Consider the following 13,660-nt stretch of genomic DNA (forward strand, 5'->3'; position numbering starts at 1 on the left):
TAACCTCTCTGTGCCTCTGTTTCCTCAACTGTAAAGTGAAGACGTTAATGATACCTACCTCTTAGGGCCGTTATGAAGATTAAAAGGATTAATACATGTAAAGCACTCAGAACAGTGCGTGGCACAGGAAGCGCCATATAAATCCTCTCAGCTTCCCAATCAGGTATCTGGCTTTTTCTGTCCTTTCTACATCAAAGCAGCAACAACAGGGTAAAAACCCTTTGCCAAGAGGATGCCAACTTCTGAGAAGCTGTAATCCCTACCTGGGCGTTTCGTAAGAACTGGGGTTACATTCAGTGAGACAGTCCCCAGCTGCCCCGAGGAAGAGATCTTAACATTGCTGCCCAAGGAAGAGATCTTAACATCGCTGCCTGTTGATTTTCCCCTCTCTCTTCCCGACTTGTAGGGAATTCACAATATTATCATCAACAACAAACCAGGCCTCCGGGAGCTCATCCTTCATGACTCCCTACTTTTATCTCATCAGTTATGGAAATACATGCAAATGAGGGGTTTAAAAAACCTCCAGTACAAAACAAATGAATGGTTCCTCAGATGCCAATGCACACAGAATTCACAGATGGGCTCCTCTAGACGAGGGAAGACGACGGGGGCTGGTGCGCCGGTGCTGGGTACCCGGGAGAACGGGACACCTCGGATCTTCCAGGGTGATGGGCGCCCACTGGGGGCTGCACACGGTGGTGACAATGGCTTAGGGCCCAAGTAACTAATACTGAAGTGTGAGTCCTGGATGTCTCCACTTTTTCAAAAATGGACTTTCTGAAAAATTCACGGGACAGTCCCCTTCTCTAGAAGATTCGCAGGTGGCCAGATGAACCTGACCGTCCCCTTGCCAACAAAAATGGTGTATTTGGTCACCGGCTCCTGGAGAGGTAGCCAGCAAGGCTGGTCTATTGAAAAATACATCCTCCAGCAGGATGGAGGGAGACAAGGGGATAAGAGCTTCTCTCTGAGATCGGGGTGATAGAAGTGATTAAATCCAATGTTCCATGGCCATTTCCCTCAGCTGAGGCATGCCCTTCTTGAAGTATCACTAGAGGCATGTTGACTGTACTCAGGAAACTTAGCAATGGGTCCACTTTCATTTTATCTTAGGGCCAAGGGCTTCCCAGAAGAGCCAGAAGCCTAATCTTATACCAAAAATGGCAAACAGATTTGAGGTCACATCTCAACTTTGATCCGTTGACAGTAACTGCCTCCAGGGCTGTGGTGAGGACTCAGAGGCTCAGGAGGAAAGGTACAGATCAATTAGTGATGTCTGGCACTGGTGTGGGAGCAGGCAGGAGATATACACTTGTTGAGGTATTTGTCATCCCTGCCACAAACTACCTGGCATTATTAATTCAGGGGCACATAGCAGATTCTTTGTGAAATTCTTCTCAAGTGGGCAAATGCTTAAGGACTCCTTCACACAACAAGGGTGTGCGGACACCCCGAACAGAGCAGCTGAGCCCCCAGTCTTGCTTTAAGGGATAGTGGTCTCCTGGGAAAGCACAGATTCTTACTGACCCAGCTCATCTTGTTGGGACATCTGGGTAATAGAACAGAACTGCTAAGGTCTAGATAACAGGCTTAGGATCAGCATCAAAGTTTCCACTAAAGGGGTCAGCCCATGTCATGCATCAGCACCCCCATGGAATGGCAAAGTTCAGGGTAAGTGAGGAGTTTATTTACTAGGCTCTCAGCTCCTAAGAGATGAGGCTTGTTCCTCTTTGAATCTCTGGCACAGAGTAGGTCTTGTAGAAGATTAGAAAGGAAGACAAGACAGACAGAAGGGAGGAAAGAAGGGGGAAAGGTAAAATAAAGAGAAGGGAAGGGACAAGAGGGGGGAAGGGAGCAGGAGGGAAGGAAAGGAAGGAAGGCTGCCTCAGGACAGGCCCTTGGCAGGCAGGTTGTGCTCTCTAAGAGTCTGCAGCTAAGTCCTCCCATCCCGCTCTTCTTACAGCGTGATTCTCAGACTCTCCCCTGAGACGTGGGGTCTGTTCTCTCCCCTGGAATCCAGGCGGGCTTATGGTGATGGGGGAAGGGACCCTAAATGGCTTCCACAGCTAAGACGTAAAAGGAAATAATGCTTCTGCCTGGGGCTCCTGGGATGTTGGCTCTCTGAACCCAGACACCACGCCACGGGGAAGCCCGAGCAGCTGTGGGGAGGTCCAGGGGAGAGGGACCCTGGCCCCAGCCCCAGCTGAGCTTCCAGCCAACGGCCAGCAGCAACATGCCAGCCAGGCGAGCACGCCACCTCACAAGTGGATCCTGCAGGCCCCAGTCGAGCTTTACCAGCTTTACCACAGCTGGCCCTGTGGAGCAGAGGAGAGCTGTCCCCGCCCAACTCCTGCCCAAATTGCAGATTTGTGAGCAAAGGAAAGGCCTATTATTGTCCTAAGCCACTAAGTTTTGGGGTATTTTGTTACATAATAATAGATAATGGAAACATACCTAACACACATTTTCTTTTCTTGAAGGGCCACGACATGCTTCCCTCTGCTTCCTTCGCATGACCCCCAGGTGGACTGACCTGGCCGGCTGTCTGACCCCAGCGCTTACCTGCTATCAGTGCCTGGGAATTTCTCATGGGGAAGGAGCCGGTCATGCCGAAGATGCTGCTGTTGAAGATGGTGGCGGCGCCGCTGAGGATCGCCATGCAGACGATGGTGACAGCAAAGAAGCCATAGGTCCAGGAGGAGGTGTCCACCTTCACTAGCACAGTCATCACCACGAAGATGGCCAGCATGACAGTCAGCGAGGCCAGCACTCGGACATGAACGGAAACCCTAGGATGAGGACGCAGGAAGGGCTTAGAGACCCCCTCGGGCCTCCCATGCAGGGCCGCGGTTGGGGAACATTCTTAAGGGAAGCAGGCAAGTTCAGTGGTTGGGACTGTCTACTCTGCTGTCAGGAGGCCTGGGTGTGAATCCTGCCTTCCTGGCTCACTAGCTGTGTGGCCCTGGCTAAGTGACTCCGTTGCTCTGGTCTCAGCTTCTGCTGAGTGATCAGCAGGGAGGAAAGTGGCTCTACCTGAAGGGGTGGTTGTGAGGATCCCCGGAGGGGAGGGTGTGGAGGGCAGGGAGCAGTGCCCAGCTCATGGCAAAGGCCCAGTGGGTAGGCTTCTTTTCGTATTGCCGTGAGGTTCAAGGACAGGACATGAGGGATCTGGAGGCAAGTCTCTTGCCCCTCCTGCCACAGGGCTGAGCTCCCGCTGGCTTTGTCTAGTGTTTAAACAGAGCAACTGCCCATTGGGCTGCTTTCCCCCAAAATGTGGCAGTGGGGGAGGAGGGAGAAGGGAAGAAAATCATCATCATCTTCTTCTTCTTCATCATCATCATCGCCATCACTGCCAACACCCAGACAGTACTGAATTGGTGTTAGGTACTCTTCTAAGTGTCTTCTACGTGCTAACTCGTTGAATTCTCACCCAGCTTCACAAGATGGGTATTCTTACCTATCCCACACACACAGGTAAGGAACTGAGGTCAGAGAGGCTAAGGAACTTGCCCAAGGTCACGGCTGTGAACCCAGGAGGTGGCTCCAGGCTGTGCTCTCAGAATGACTCCCTGCCTCCCCTGGAATGAGGGAAATATGGGTGATCCAGAACAGGCGGCCAGGGCAGGATTCTCCTGTGATGGTCTCAGTTGTCATGGGCAGTAGCTGCAGCCAAACTAGTGCAGCCCAGGGCCAGCCCCCCACCCCAACTCCATACCCACATGGAAGCCATATACCCCTTCCAGCCCCACACCCGCCCAGACACCGCCCTGCGGGAGAAGCAGGGAAGTCTGGCTCTCTGAGAAACTGTGCATTTTTATTCCAGGGAGAGAGAACATCATTTAAAGGGGCTGTCAAATCATCAGATTAGACTCAGCTTTAAACAGGATTGGACATTTAGTAAATTTTCCTGCTAACCAGTGGGTGGGGGCTGGGAGAAAAGCCAGAATACACAAATTTTTTTGGATAAAACAGAAAGACTTGAAAGGTAGAAACAAATAGATATATGTACATAAATAGGTGTGAAATGATGAGCGTGTAAAGAAAGGACTTTTTTCAAACTGCTTGTGTGGCCCCAGGCTACTCTGAATTTCCTTCTGATCCCGATCCTCAGCTGAAGGGAGAGCAGGCGCTGCCTCTGCTTTGTAAAGGGCTGGAGGAAGTGAAAAGACAGTTCAAGGTTGCGGAGTGAGTCTGCGGGGTGCTGGGATGAAAACCCAGGTCTGCTGAGCCCCAGCCCAGGGCTATCTGCTAACATGTGTTCTCCCTGATGTCTTCATTCCACAGATGTGCACTGGACATGCACTGTGCTGGATGCCTGGGACACAGGACCGACAAGGGACAGGCATTTTGTTCTAGTGTGCAAAGTTCTAGTGTCCTGTCTAGGCATCCTGGGAACAAATCCACCCTGGGTGTTGCACAGGCTTTGTGGGGGCAATACCTCAGCTGGAGTGTAAGGTGTGTCAGGATGTGTGTACATATCTTGTGAGAGAGCGTGGCACATTCAGGGAACTGAAATAGACTCTGGGGGCAGGTGAGAGGGGGAGTGGAGGAGGCCAGAGAGACATGGAGCCCATCCTGGAGGGCCCTGTCCACCTGATGAGTGCCAGGACTTGATCCTTGGAGTGAGGCACAGAGTAGCTGTATCGTCTTTGTCTGCCAGCATCCTTCCCCCAAAGAACATTCCCTCTTCCATGCCCAGTCATCTTGGGGAGGTAGCCGGCCATACTGTCCACACCAGCCCAGCCACAAACGATGGGCACATGACTTGGTCTGGGGTGATCAGAGTGTCCCATGCTGCTGGCCACTGGATTGGGTTAGGGATTAGCACATGACCCAGGCAGGGCCAGTCAGTCCTCCCTGAGACGGAAGGGCAGAGAGAAGTTTGCTCTGCTGGGACTGTGTCAGGGGCTGCTGGTCGCCATCTGGCCAGCTGCACGGGGAGAGGCTGAATTCAGGGTGAAGCCAAGTGGACACACACAGAGCCCAGGGATAGAGCAAGAGAAGGAGAGCTCTGTGGATGTTTGCGATTCCCTAGATCCAGCAATGCCTGGAGGCAGACCTGACTTTCATTTTCCAGGTAAAGAAAGAGAAAATTCCTTTTGTGTCTCTATCATTTGTTACCAAGAGTGCTAACTAACAGAAAAAGGCGCAGCAGGGTTTCCAGCTGGGGAGTGACATGGTCAGAAACTCCACCACGCTGTGGGTGCCTTGCCCATGTGCCCTCCTTCTTACCAGAAAGCAGGCTGCAAGGGACAGGCAATTAACACCTCTCAAGAGCAGCCTTCAGCCAATGACGGGGAAGCGGGTGCATAAATACCCCAGCTCCCTCCCCCTCCAGTGTGTGTTCCACGCTGACTCCCAGAGTTCCCAGGGAGGTCAAGCCCGGCAGCCCTCTGTGGGAGCTGGCATGATAAGGCCAGCTTGATAATCTTTTAATGGCTGCCTTCCCTCCCTAGTTTCCCTTCCCTACTTTCCCGCCTTTACCTCCCAAACAAACTACTTGCAACTGAATCCTTGTTCCAGGGTGTGTTTCTGAGGAACCTCACACTAGATGCATCTTCCCAGGGTCTGCAGAGGCCTCGGCCTGGGCAGGAGCTGGCGGGCAGCCAGGTAGAGCACCTGGACCCCTGGGGGCCCAGAGTATCTATTGTGAGTGCCCATCAGGCGCCCTGGAGGCAGGTGGTCAGGACTTACCCTGTCACGCAGTGGCCCCCACCCTCTCCCAGCAGCTGGAGCTGCCCCACCCACCCCAAAGATACAGCCAGCAGGGGCACAGAGCGTGAGTCAGGAGACTGGAGACCTGCCCAGCTCTGCACCCAATGCCCTGTGTGACCCCAGGCAAATATTCAACGCTTCTGGGCCTGTTTCCGCATCTCAAAAAAGAAGAGGCTGGACAAGACAACCTTCAGGTCCCTTCCAGTTTGTGAGTCTAAATCTGAAGAAATTCAAGCAGAGAGGGAGGATGGGAACAGGTGCCAAAAAGTTCTAACAGTTCCTTGGGGCAAGAAGAAGGCACAAGACAGACCAGGAGATAAGAGGGGCACCTCGAGGACAGGGTGCTGTCTTGTTCCCACCCCCAGGGCTGGCACAGGGCCTGTAGGCACCTGGCAAATATCTGCTGGTTGCACAAACTGACAAGCAGCAGGTATCAGTGGAGCAGGGCGGCTTCCGTACCGGGCCTAACCGCGCCCCCGCCAGTCGCTCTCTGCTTCTGGTCCCTTCCACAACGCAGGGAGACAGCTGTAAACATCTGCAGCCTTCCCAGCCAGCCTTGGGAATGGCCTCTGTCTCTAACCACCTCCTGACAGACACGCACAGAGAAAGTCCCCCCCAGGAATGCTGCTGGCATCACGGTGGCTCTCCCGTGCCTGTCACGACAAGGTAATTAGTTGGTTGGACAGGAAGCCTGCTTTGGAGACAGCTGGGAGGCTTCTCACCCAGGCACGCCCCAGGGCTGAGACGAGGGAAGAGTGGGAGATGAGGAGGTGCACGCCCCACACATTACAAAAGCAATGCGCTTCCCACCTCTGCCTCTGCTCCCCCAAGAGGTCCCTCACCTGCACAGGTCTCCTCCTTGCCTGCTAATTACCTGCTGCCTAACCCATTCTCCCTGGGTGGGGGTGGGGCCTCTGCCTCGGGGCTCCAGCCCTCAGGGATCTAGCCCGGGGCTATTTTCAATGCTCATAAAGCTTTATGAAATGTGCCACGCATGAGCCCACCTTCCATGCACTAATGGGAGCACGCTGGCTCCACTCTCTGCTTCTTCCACCCCGGGCAGGGAAAGTGGCCCAGGGGATGGTGACGCTGTTGGGATTTTAGGGAAAGTCTGGACACGTGTTGCCCTGGTGTTGGTGGTTCTGCTCTGGGAAAGCAGATGGCCAAGATGACCACTCCAACCCTGGGACTCTGGGGCAGGTCACACCAATGTGAGATTCTTGGAGAGGGCTGCCAGCTGTACCCAGGCTGCCAGATGCCCCCCCTTGCTCGTGAGGGCTCTGGACCCCAGGGGACTATTTCTTCATAAGTCCCCTGAATGCAAATCCTCCTCATAAGTATTTATGATGCTGCAGATTTAACATAATAAAACACTTGGCGATTATGGATGAGCCAGTCAGAGAAAGCCAGGGTCCTCCACGAGGGGAGAAGAGGAGACATTTCAATTTCGCACATCAATAAAAACAGCTTAGCCCCAAACCATGTTCCCACCGCCAGGAAACAGATGTAGGCCCATGTTGCCCTCACCCCTCCCCTGGGGCCAGAAAGGGCAGGGGCAGGCTCCAGGGTGGGCTGGACCCTTCTAGAGGATGCCCTAAAATGCTGAGCCCTCAGAGCCAGCTCCCCACCCAACCTTGGGGGGCAGCTGCCTGGGTGGCCCATGGTCCCCGCTGCAGACAGACCCAGACCTTCTTAACCACCTCCTTCCTTCCAGCAGCCTGAAGCCAGGGCAGAGAGGGGCTCTCACTAGAAGGGTCTAGGGTGAGGCTCTGGCTACAGGGAGGGGCCGGGCAAAGCAGGGGAACTGGGAGGCAGGTGGCCCAGAGGTTCCCAGCACAGATGTGGGGCGAGAAGGGTCCCAGTTCCAATCTTGGCCCCACCCTCTTAATAGCCAGGTGACCTCTGTGAGCCTGCTTTCCTATCTATAAAACAAGGTCTAAGCTTCGTGCTCATAGGCTCTTGTGAGAACTCAAAGAGACAATGCCTGTAAGGGATGTGAGGGCTCAGAAGTGCTAACTGCTCTTATTAGAGATGATTTTCCCAGGGCTGTGAGGTTGGACCTTCCATGCCCCTGCCAACCCCCGGTCCTGGGCTGGCTTCTGGCCTGCCAGACCTCATGACCACAGAGGAGGCAGTGCCAGGCAAGACGCCAGCTCAGGCCGCCCCTTACTGGCCCTGTGGTCTTGGGCATATCTCCTAACTTCCACCTGGAAAGTGGGTAACATCTCGGCCTCCCTCCTGGGTTGCTGTGCATCCTCAGTGATGTAACAAGCAGGTCACCAGGCGTTACCCCCTTGTTATAGTTCAGACAGTGACTCCAGATCTAGAAGGGGGATGGGAGTTCACATTTATGGGAACCTGGGCTATTCCAGCTAGACAAACCCCCGTCCCCAGGGCCGGCTGAGTGAGTGGTCAGAGAGGATGATGAGAGAGGGCCTGGAAAGAAGAGAGGGCAGTGAGAGGCCGAGGGAATCCCTGCCACCATGGCTCTATCACTTCTTCCTTTTCTCATGGCTTCTCTTTCGAGTCACTGCCAGGGACCCAGCTCTGCCCTCCGGGGGCTGGCAGCGCTGAGGAAACACTCGGCTCTGCTCCTAGCTCCATTCCTCCTCCTCCTTCCGGGGGGCGGTCTCTGGAGGCTGTGCCCCACCTGCTAGGACACTGAATGTAGCCCTGTGTGCCAGGGGAAGGCATGAGGAGGCAGGTTAAGGGCCAGCTGGCTTATGATCGGCGTGGCAAGGCCCTCAGGCCATTGGAGCACCATTCTCCTCCTCATTCTTCCAGCCTGCACTTTGGTGGGCTTTGTGACTGACTGCCTTGGCCAGTCGAGTACGACAGAAGTGACGCTAGGTGACTGCAGAGACTAGGTTACGAAAATCAGGTAGCTCCTGCCCTGCTCTCTTGGAGCACTTGCTCTTCAGCCACAACAGGAAAGTCCTACTACCTGAGGCCAACATGCAAGAGACCACGGAGAGACCAGCGAGAGACAGAGAGAGAGATGTGCCCGAGGAGGCCTGGCAACTCTGGCCCAGCTGCCTGCAACCTGCCTGCATGAGAAACACCAAGTCAGAGCCACTAACTGAGCCTGCTGACTCCCAGAACCATGAGAGACACTAGTTATTGTTATTATTATTATTTTTGCCTTCTCTGGGTTTTTTTTTTTTTGTGAGGAAGATCAGCCCTGAGCTAACATCCATGCCAATCCTCCTCTTTTTGCTGAGGAAGACTGGCTCTGAGCTAACATCTATTGCCAGTCCTTCTATTTTTTCTCCTCAAAGCCCTAGTAGACAGTTGTATGTCATAGATGCACATCCTTCTAGTTGCTGTATGTGGGACGCACCCTCAGCGTGGCCGGAGAAGCAGTGCCTCGGTGCGCGCCCGGGATCCGAACCCAGGCCGCCACTAGCGGAGCACACGCACTTAACCGCTAAGCCACAGGGCCGTCCCCTATTGTTATTATTTTAAGCCACTATGCTTTGGGGTCATTCTTATGCAACAGCAGATAATTGGAAGAGCCCCATAGCCTAATCTGTTTGGAAAGACTGGTCTATTTAGGATTAGTGCACATGAGGCACATGTGCCGCCCTCTCTCCTCCTGTACTCGGAGCAAACATCACTAATCAATCACAGCACACCCCCTGAGGCCAGACCTGCCTTAGAATCCTGTTCAACCAGAGATCCAGGCAGTCGCTACAAATCAAGCAGAGTTGGGTAAAACAGATTTGCCATCAGTGATGCAAGGTTTCAGTAGGCTGTGCCCAAGAGAAGCCCTGGTTTCCGAATCATAACGTAGCCACCGTTATCACTTAGTGGTGGCTTAGGGGAAATGCAGGCAAAATAGCGAGGGCTGTTGCCCTGGTAAACCCAAATTGAGAACGGGTGGCAAAAGGCTGTGCTAATTTGTCTGGCCGTCTCCTAAATCACTCCTTCTTCCTCAGTGCATCCAGATGGAGGCTCTCTCCTGGCCCTTACTAACACAGTGGCAGAAGTTCCCTACTGACCTCTTTGTGAGTCGTTGACACCTGAGCTGGTGTTACCCATTCCCACATAGCGAGAGCCAGAGTTGTGGGATGCCAGGCTCCTAACTTCTGACTGCTCTCAGAAATGCTTGGAAGACCAGCTTCTACAGGCCTTGCTCCCTGGGCCCCGCCCCACCGTCCACATGGTGTCCCCCAGCTGCAAGGCCTGCAGCCCAGGCAGCTGTTGACAGACAGGCTCCGGAGGAGAAGAGACGAAGACACGTGTTCCCACACGCCTCCTGCTGGCCGCTGACACAATGTCACAGCGTGTGCCTGGGAAGTGGAAGTCCAGCTCCCTGACTGGGCACTCCATCGGCCGGGCCCAGGTAACTGATCTGACTTCCCAGTCCTCACGGAGGAGTCTGAGCCACCTGCCTCCTGCTTTGGTGGCCACCATTTATGCAGGCAGAAAAGCAGCAGCAGTGGACGAAACGGGGGTGGAGAAGGCTGGAGTGAAGGTCGGGGCCTGAGAGAGGGAGGGCAGTGGCCTACCTGTTGACAAGCAGGAAGTTCGCCATGAGGCACAGCACGGAGGGCACGGTGGAGGCGACAGAAAGGTAGCTCTCAAAGTAGTTCTGCAAGCACAGAAGGGAGGAGGCCGCTGAGGTCACTCGGGACGGAGGGCCCACCCGGGAGCAGCACAGAAGGGAGGAGGCCGCTGAGGTCACTCGGGACGGAGGGCCCACCCGGGAGCAGCACAGAAGGGAGGAGGCTGCTGAGGTCACTCGGGACGGAGGGCCCACCCGGGAGCAGCACAGAAGGGAGGAGGCCGCTGAGGTCACTCGGGACGGAGGGCCCACCCGGGAGCAGCACAGAAGGGAGGAGGCCACTGAGGTCACTCGGGACGGAGGGCCCACCCGGGAGCAGCACAGAAGGGAGGAGGCCGCTACGGTCACTCGGGATGGAGGGGGGCACCCAAGTGCAGAGACAGGGCCCTTCTTGCTGGGGCTTCTCCCACTGTCTTCAGATTCCTACGAGTGATGGGTAAGACTACCCCAAGGCGGCATGATCCTACTCCACCTCCAACCTAAGACCACACACTCCGTCCCTCAACAAACACACACCAGCATGAGCTGTGCTAAGTGCTGGGACATAAGGAAGGAGAAGACATTGTCCCTGCCCTCAGAGAGGTCCCTAATGCTCTGCAGCCCATGCTACCATACTTTCTACCTGTCCCACCCACAGATGACTCAATGGAGAGAGGACTCCACGTCAACAAAGAAAAATTCTGCCCTATCAGCCTTCATTGCCCACCGTCAGACTTCAGAGTTATCCAAATCAGTTTTGCTATGACCCAACCATAATCTCACGTTGCTGCAACCAAGTGAGGCCTCTTAGGAAGAGCCCTCACCAGGCCCTGATCCCTGCAGGACAACTTTTTTCTGAATCTGCATTTGCTCCCTCAGCAGAGCTGCTACTCAAGGTCAAAGCCAGTTTGGGAAGTGGCTCCTAGATGCCAAGATGAGGAAAAAGGGCATTTTCCTGGAAGCAGCTCAGGAGTCTCATAGACAAAGAGTGCATAAGACGACAGACAGGACGAAGAACTCCTGATTATAATGTGTTGGAACTTACAGCTAAAGAAGCTGTATGGTGACTGTACGTGGTTTTCAAAACTCAGAGAACTGTCCACTCATTAGGGTGGAATTTACTGTGTGTACATTACCCCTCAATTTGGGTCTTAAAAAAACCCAAAACATTGGAAAGGGCTGACATATCTTGGCTCTGGTCATTGTGTGTCAAACCACGGACCTCAGGTCAGCAACGATGATGGGTTCTGAGTCGTGACGACAGCTGACATGTACGCAGCATTTACTGAGTGCCAAATACAAGGGCTTTATATGAATTATATTGTTTACCCTGAAAAATAAAAAAGAAGCTGTATTTTACTCTGGAAAGCTTATGACATTGAACTTAATTGAGGAAATATTTGGAGTTACGGATGTGCCAAGTGCAAAGAACAATGTGTGCAAAACACTTGCCAGTGTGCAAGGAACTCTGGCACCGGAGGGGTCACTACAGAGTCTCAGACATGCCTCCTGCCCATTAGGAACGGAGTGTCCGATTGAGAATGTAAGACAGAGTGCGAAGGTCTTTTAACATCTCAAAACACCACAGGACGAGATGTCAGAATTCTGTGTTTTTTGGCCAAATCAGAGGTGGGAGCAGGGAGTTCTAAGGGAGTTCCAGGCGGAGGGTGGGAACGGGGCTGCTGGGCACCTGAGAGAACTGAATGAGTGAGGGCTTGGGGAAGGGTCCCAGGGGAGGGGGGATTTGAGTCAGACCTTGCAACAGAGGGTCAGATCTCTCTTGTCTGGGAGATTTGATGGCAACGTGGAGGCCAAGAAAGAAAGCTGGCATAATGGGCTCCTTCTAGGCTACAGCACAGACTGTTCCACAGTCCCCTTTCAAGCCTGCAGAGTGCTTTGTGGCCTCTGAAATCTGCACCCTGAATGTAAGATCCCGGGGGCCCTGCAATTAAAATGATAATCACGGCTGGTGCGGTCCATCAACCATGAGCCTTAGAAATAGCCTTCCTCCTTTGAGGTGCCACCTCATTGTTCCCGCCCTGATGGGCTCAGTGGAGCCTGGACGGGCTCAAGGCAGTCAGTCAATTACGTCTTGACACAGTGGCTGGGCCTACATGACGCCAGGCAGGCGCCGGGCGGGAGCAATGGCAAAAGGCCCCGAGGAAGAGAAGGCTGCGGGTGGGGGCCGAAACTGCCCCAAATCAGAGCCCCCCATGAGGAGGCGCCCTTCAATCAGTGGCTGCTCATTCCGTGGCAAGTCTGTGAACAACAATCACATGGGATGCAGAATCTCTGCCTTTGTTTTTTTGAGCAGGCTCAGGTTCCTTGAGGTTTTAGGAATGGGGATTTTCTAGGTAACTGAATGTTCTGGTTTGTTGATATTTAAGCAGAAAATTGTTCTTTTAATGTTGGGAAGCCTTTTAAATACTGACAACTGGTAAGGCTATGAGTGCCTTTCTGTTAACTGAGCCCATTTCTCTGCTTTACAAAGAGCATTCGGGAGGCAGAATGGACTTGACCCTGGGCGATCTTTCTACCGGTACAGATCGGGGGCTGCAGACGGCAACATAGGTTGACTTACCACATCCCATGGAAGTTTTTTTTAAACTTAATTTCTAATATAAACACGTGGTGGTTTTTACTTATTTGCTGCTTTTGCCTGTAAGTAGAATTCTAGCAAAATGAGGTGTGGGGGCAGACTCTTAAGGTGGCCCCCGTGACCCCAGCCTCCGGTGTTCACGCCCTTGTGTGATCCCTTCGGCTGAGTGTGGACGAGACGGTGACTTGCTTCTAACCAAGAGAATACGGCAAAGGTGACATGACTATGTGTATAGGATTACGGGATTATGTCACATGTGATGGGAGCACTGGTCCTGCTGGACTCTTCTTCTCTCTTAATGGTTTGGAGGAGTCCAATGGCCATGCTAGGGAACCCCACGTGGCAAGGACTGCAGGTGACCCTAGTTGCTGAGAGTGTTTCTGGCCAACGCCCAGCAAGAAACTGAAGCTCTCAGTCCAACAACTCCAAGGAATCGAATTCTGCCAATAACCCAAGCAAGCCTGGAAGAGATGCTTCTCCAGTCAAGCCTCCAGGAGACGGCAGCCCCTGCTAACCCCTGGATGGTGGTCACCGAGACCCTGAGCCAGCTACCCTGTTAGACCGTGCCAGGACTCCTGGCCTACAGATCCTGTGAGACAATAAACGTGTGCTGTTTTAAGCCACTAAGTTCGTAGTATTTTGTTACACAGCAATAGATTCCTAATTAATGAGGGTTTCGGATAGCTGAATTCCTACTAACCAAGTTTTTCTGAATACTGCAGCTTTCCATTGCAATTTAAATTCAGTTCCTGGACAAAAACAGGGACAGCTGAACACGATTTTTTTAATTCGACTTC

General features: G+C 53.4%; 1 protein-coding gene across 1 annotated transcript in view; it reads right to left on the reverse strand.

The window, feature by feature from the left end:
• The window catches only part of SLC29A3 (solute carrier family 29 member 3), a 47,120-nt gene that overhangs the window by 8,843 nt on the left and 24,617 nt on the right, over window positions 1–13,660 (reverse strand). The window contains exons 3-4 of the mRNA XM_087432056.1: window positions 10,230–10,312; window positions 2,566–2,792 (exon numbers count right to left, since the gene is read on the reverse strand). Of these exons, the coding sequence (XP_087288182.1) occupies window positions 2,566–2,792; window positions 10,230–10,312 (310 nt within the window). The remainder of the gene's footprint in view (window positions 1–2,565; window positions 2,793–10,229; window positions 10,313–13,660) is intronic.

The sequence above is a fragment of the Ceratotherium simum genome, chromosome 6, assembly GCF_057802395.1.
Source record: "Ceratotherium simum simum isolate JZ-2026a chromosome 6, ASM5780239v1, whole genome shotgun sequence".
Lineage (NCBI taxonomy): Eukaryota > Metazoa > Chordata > Mammalia > Perissodactyla > Rhinocerotidae > Ceratotherium > Ceratotherium simum.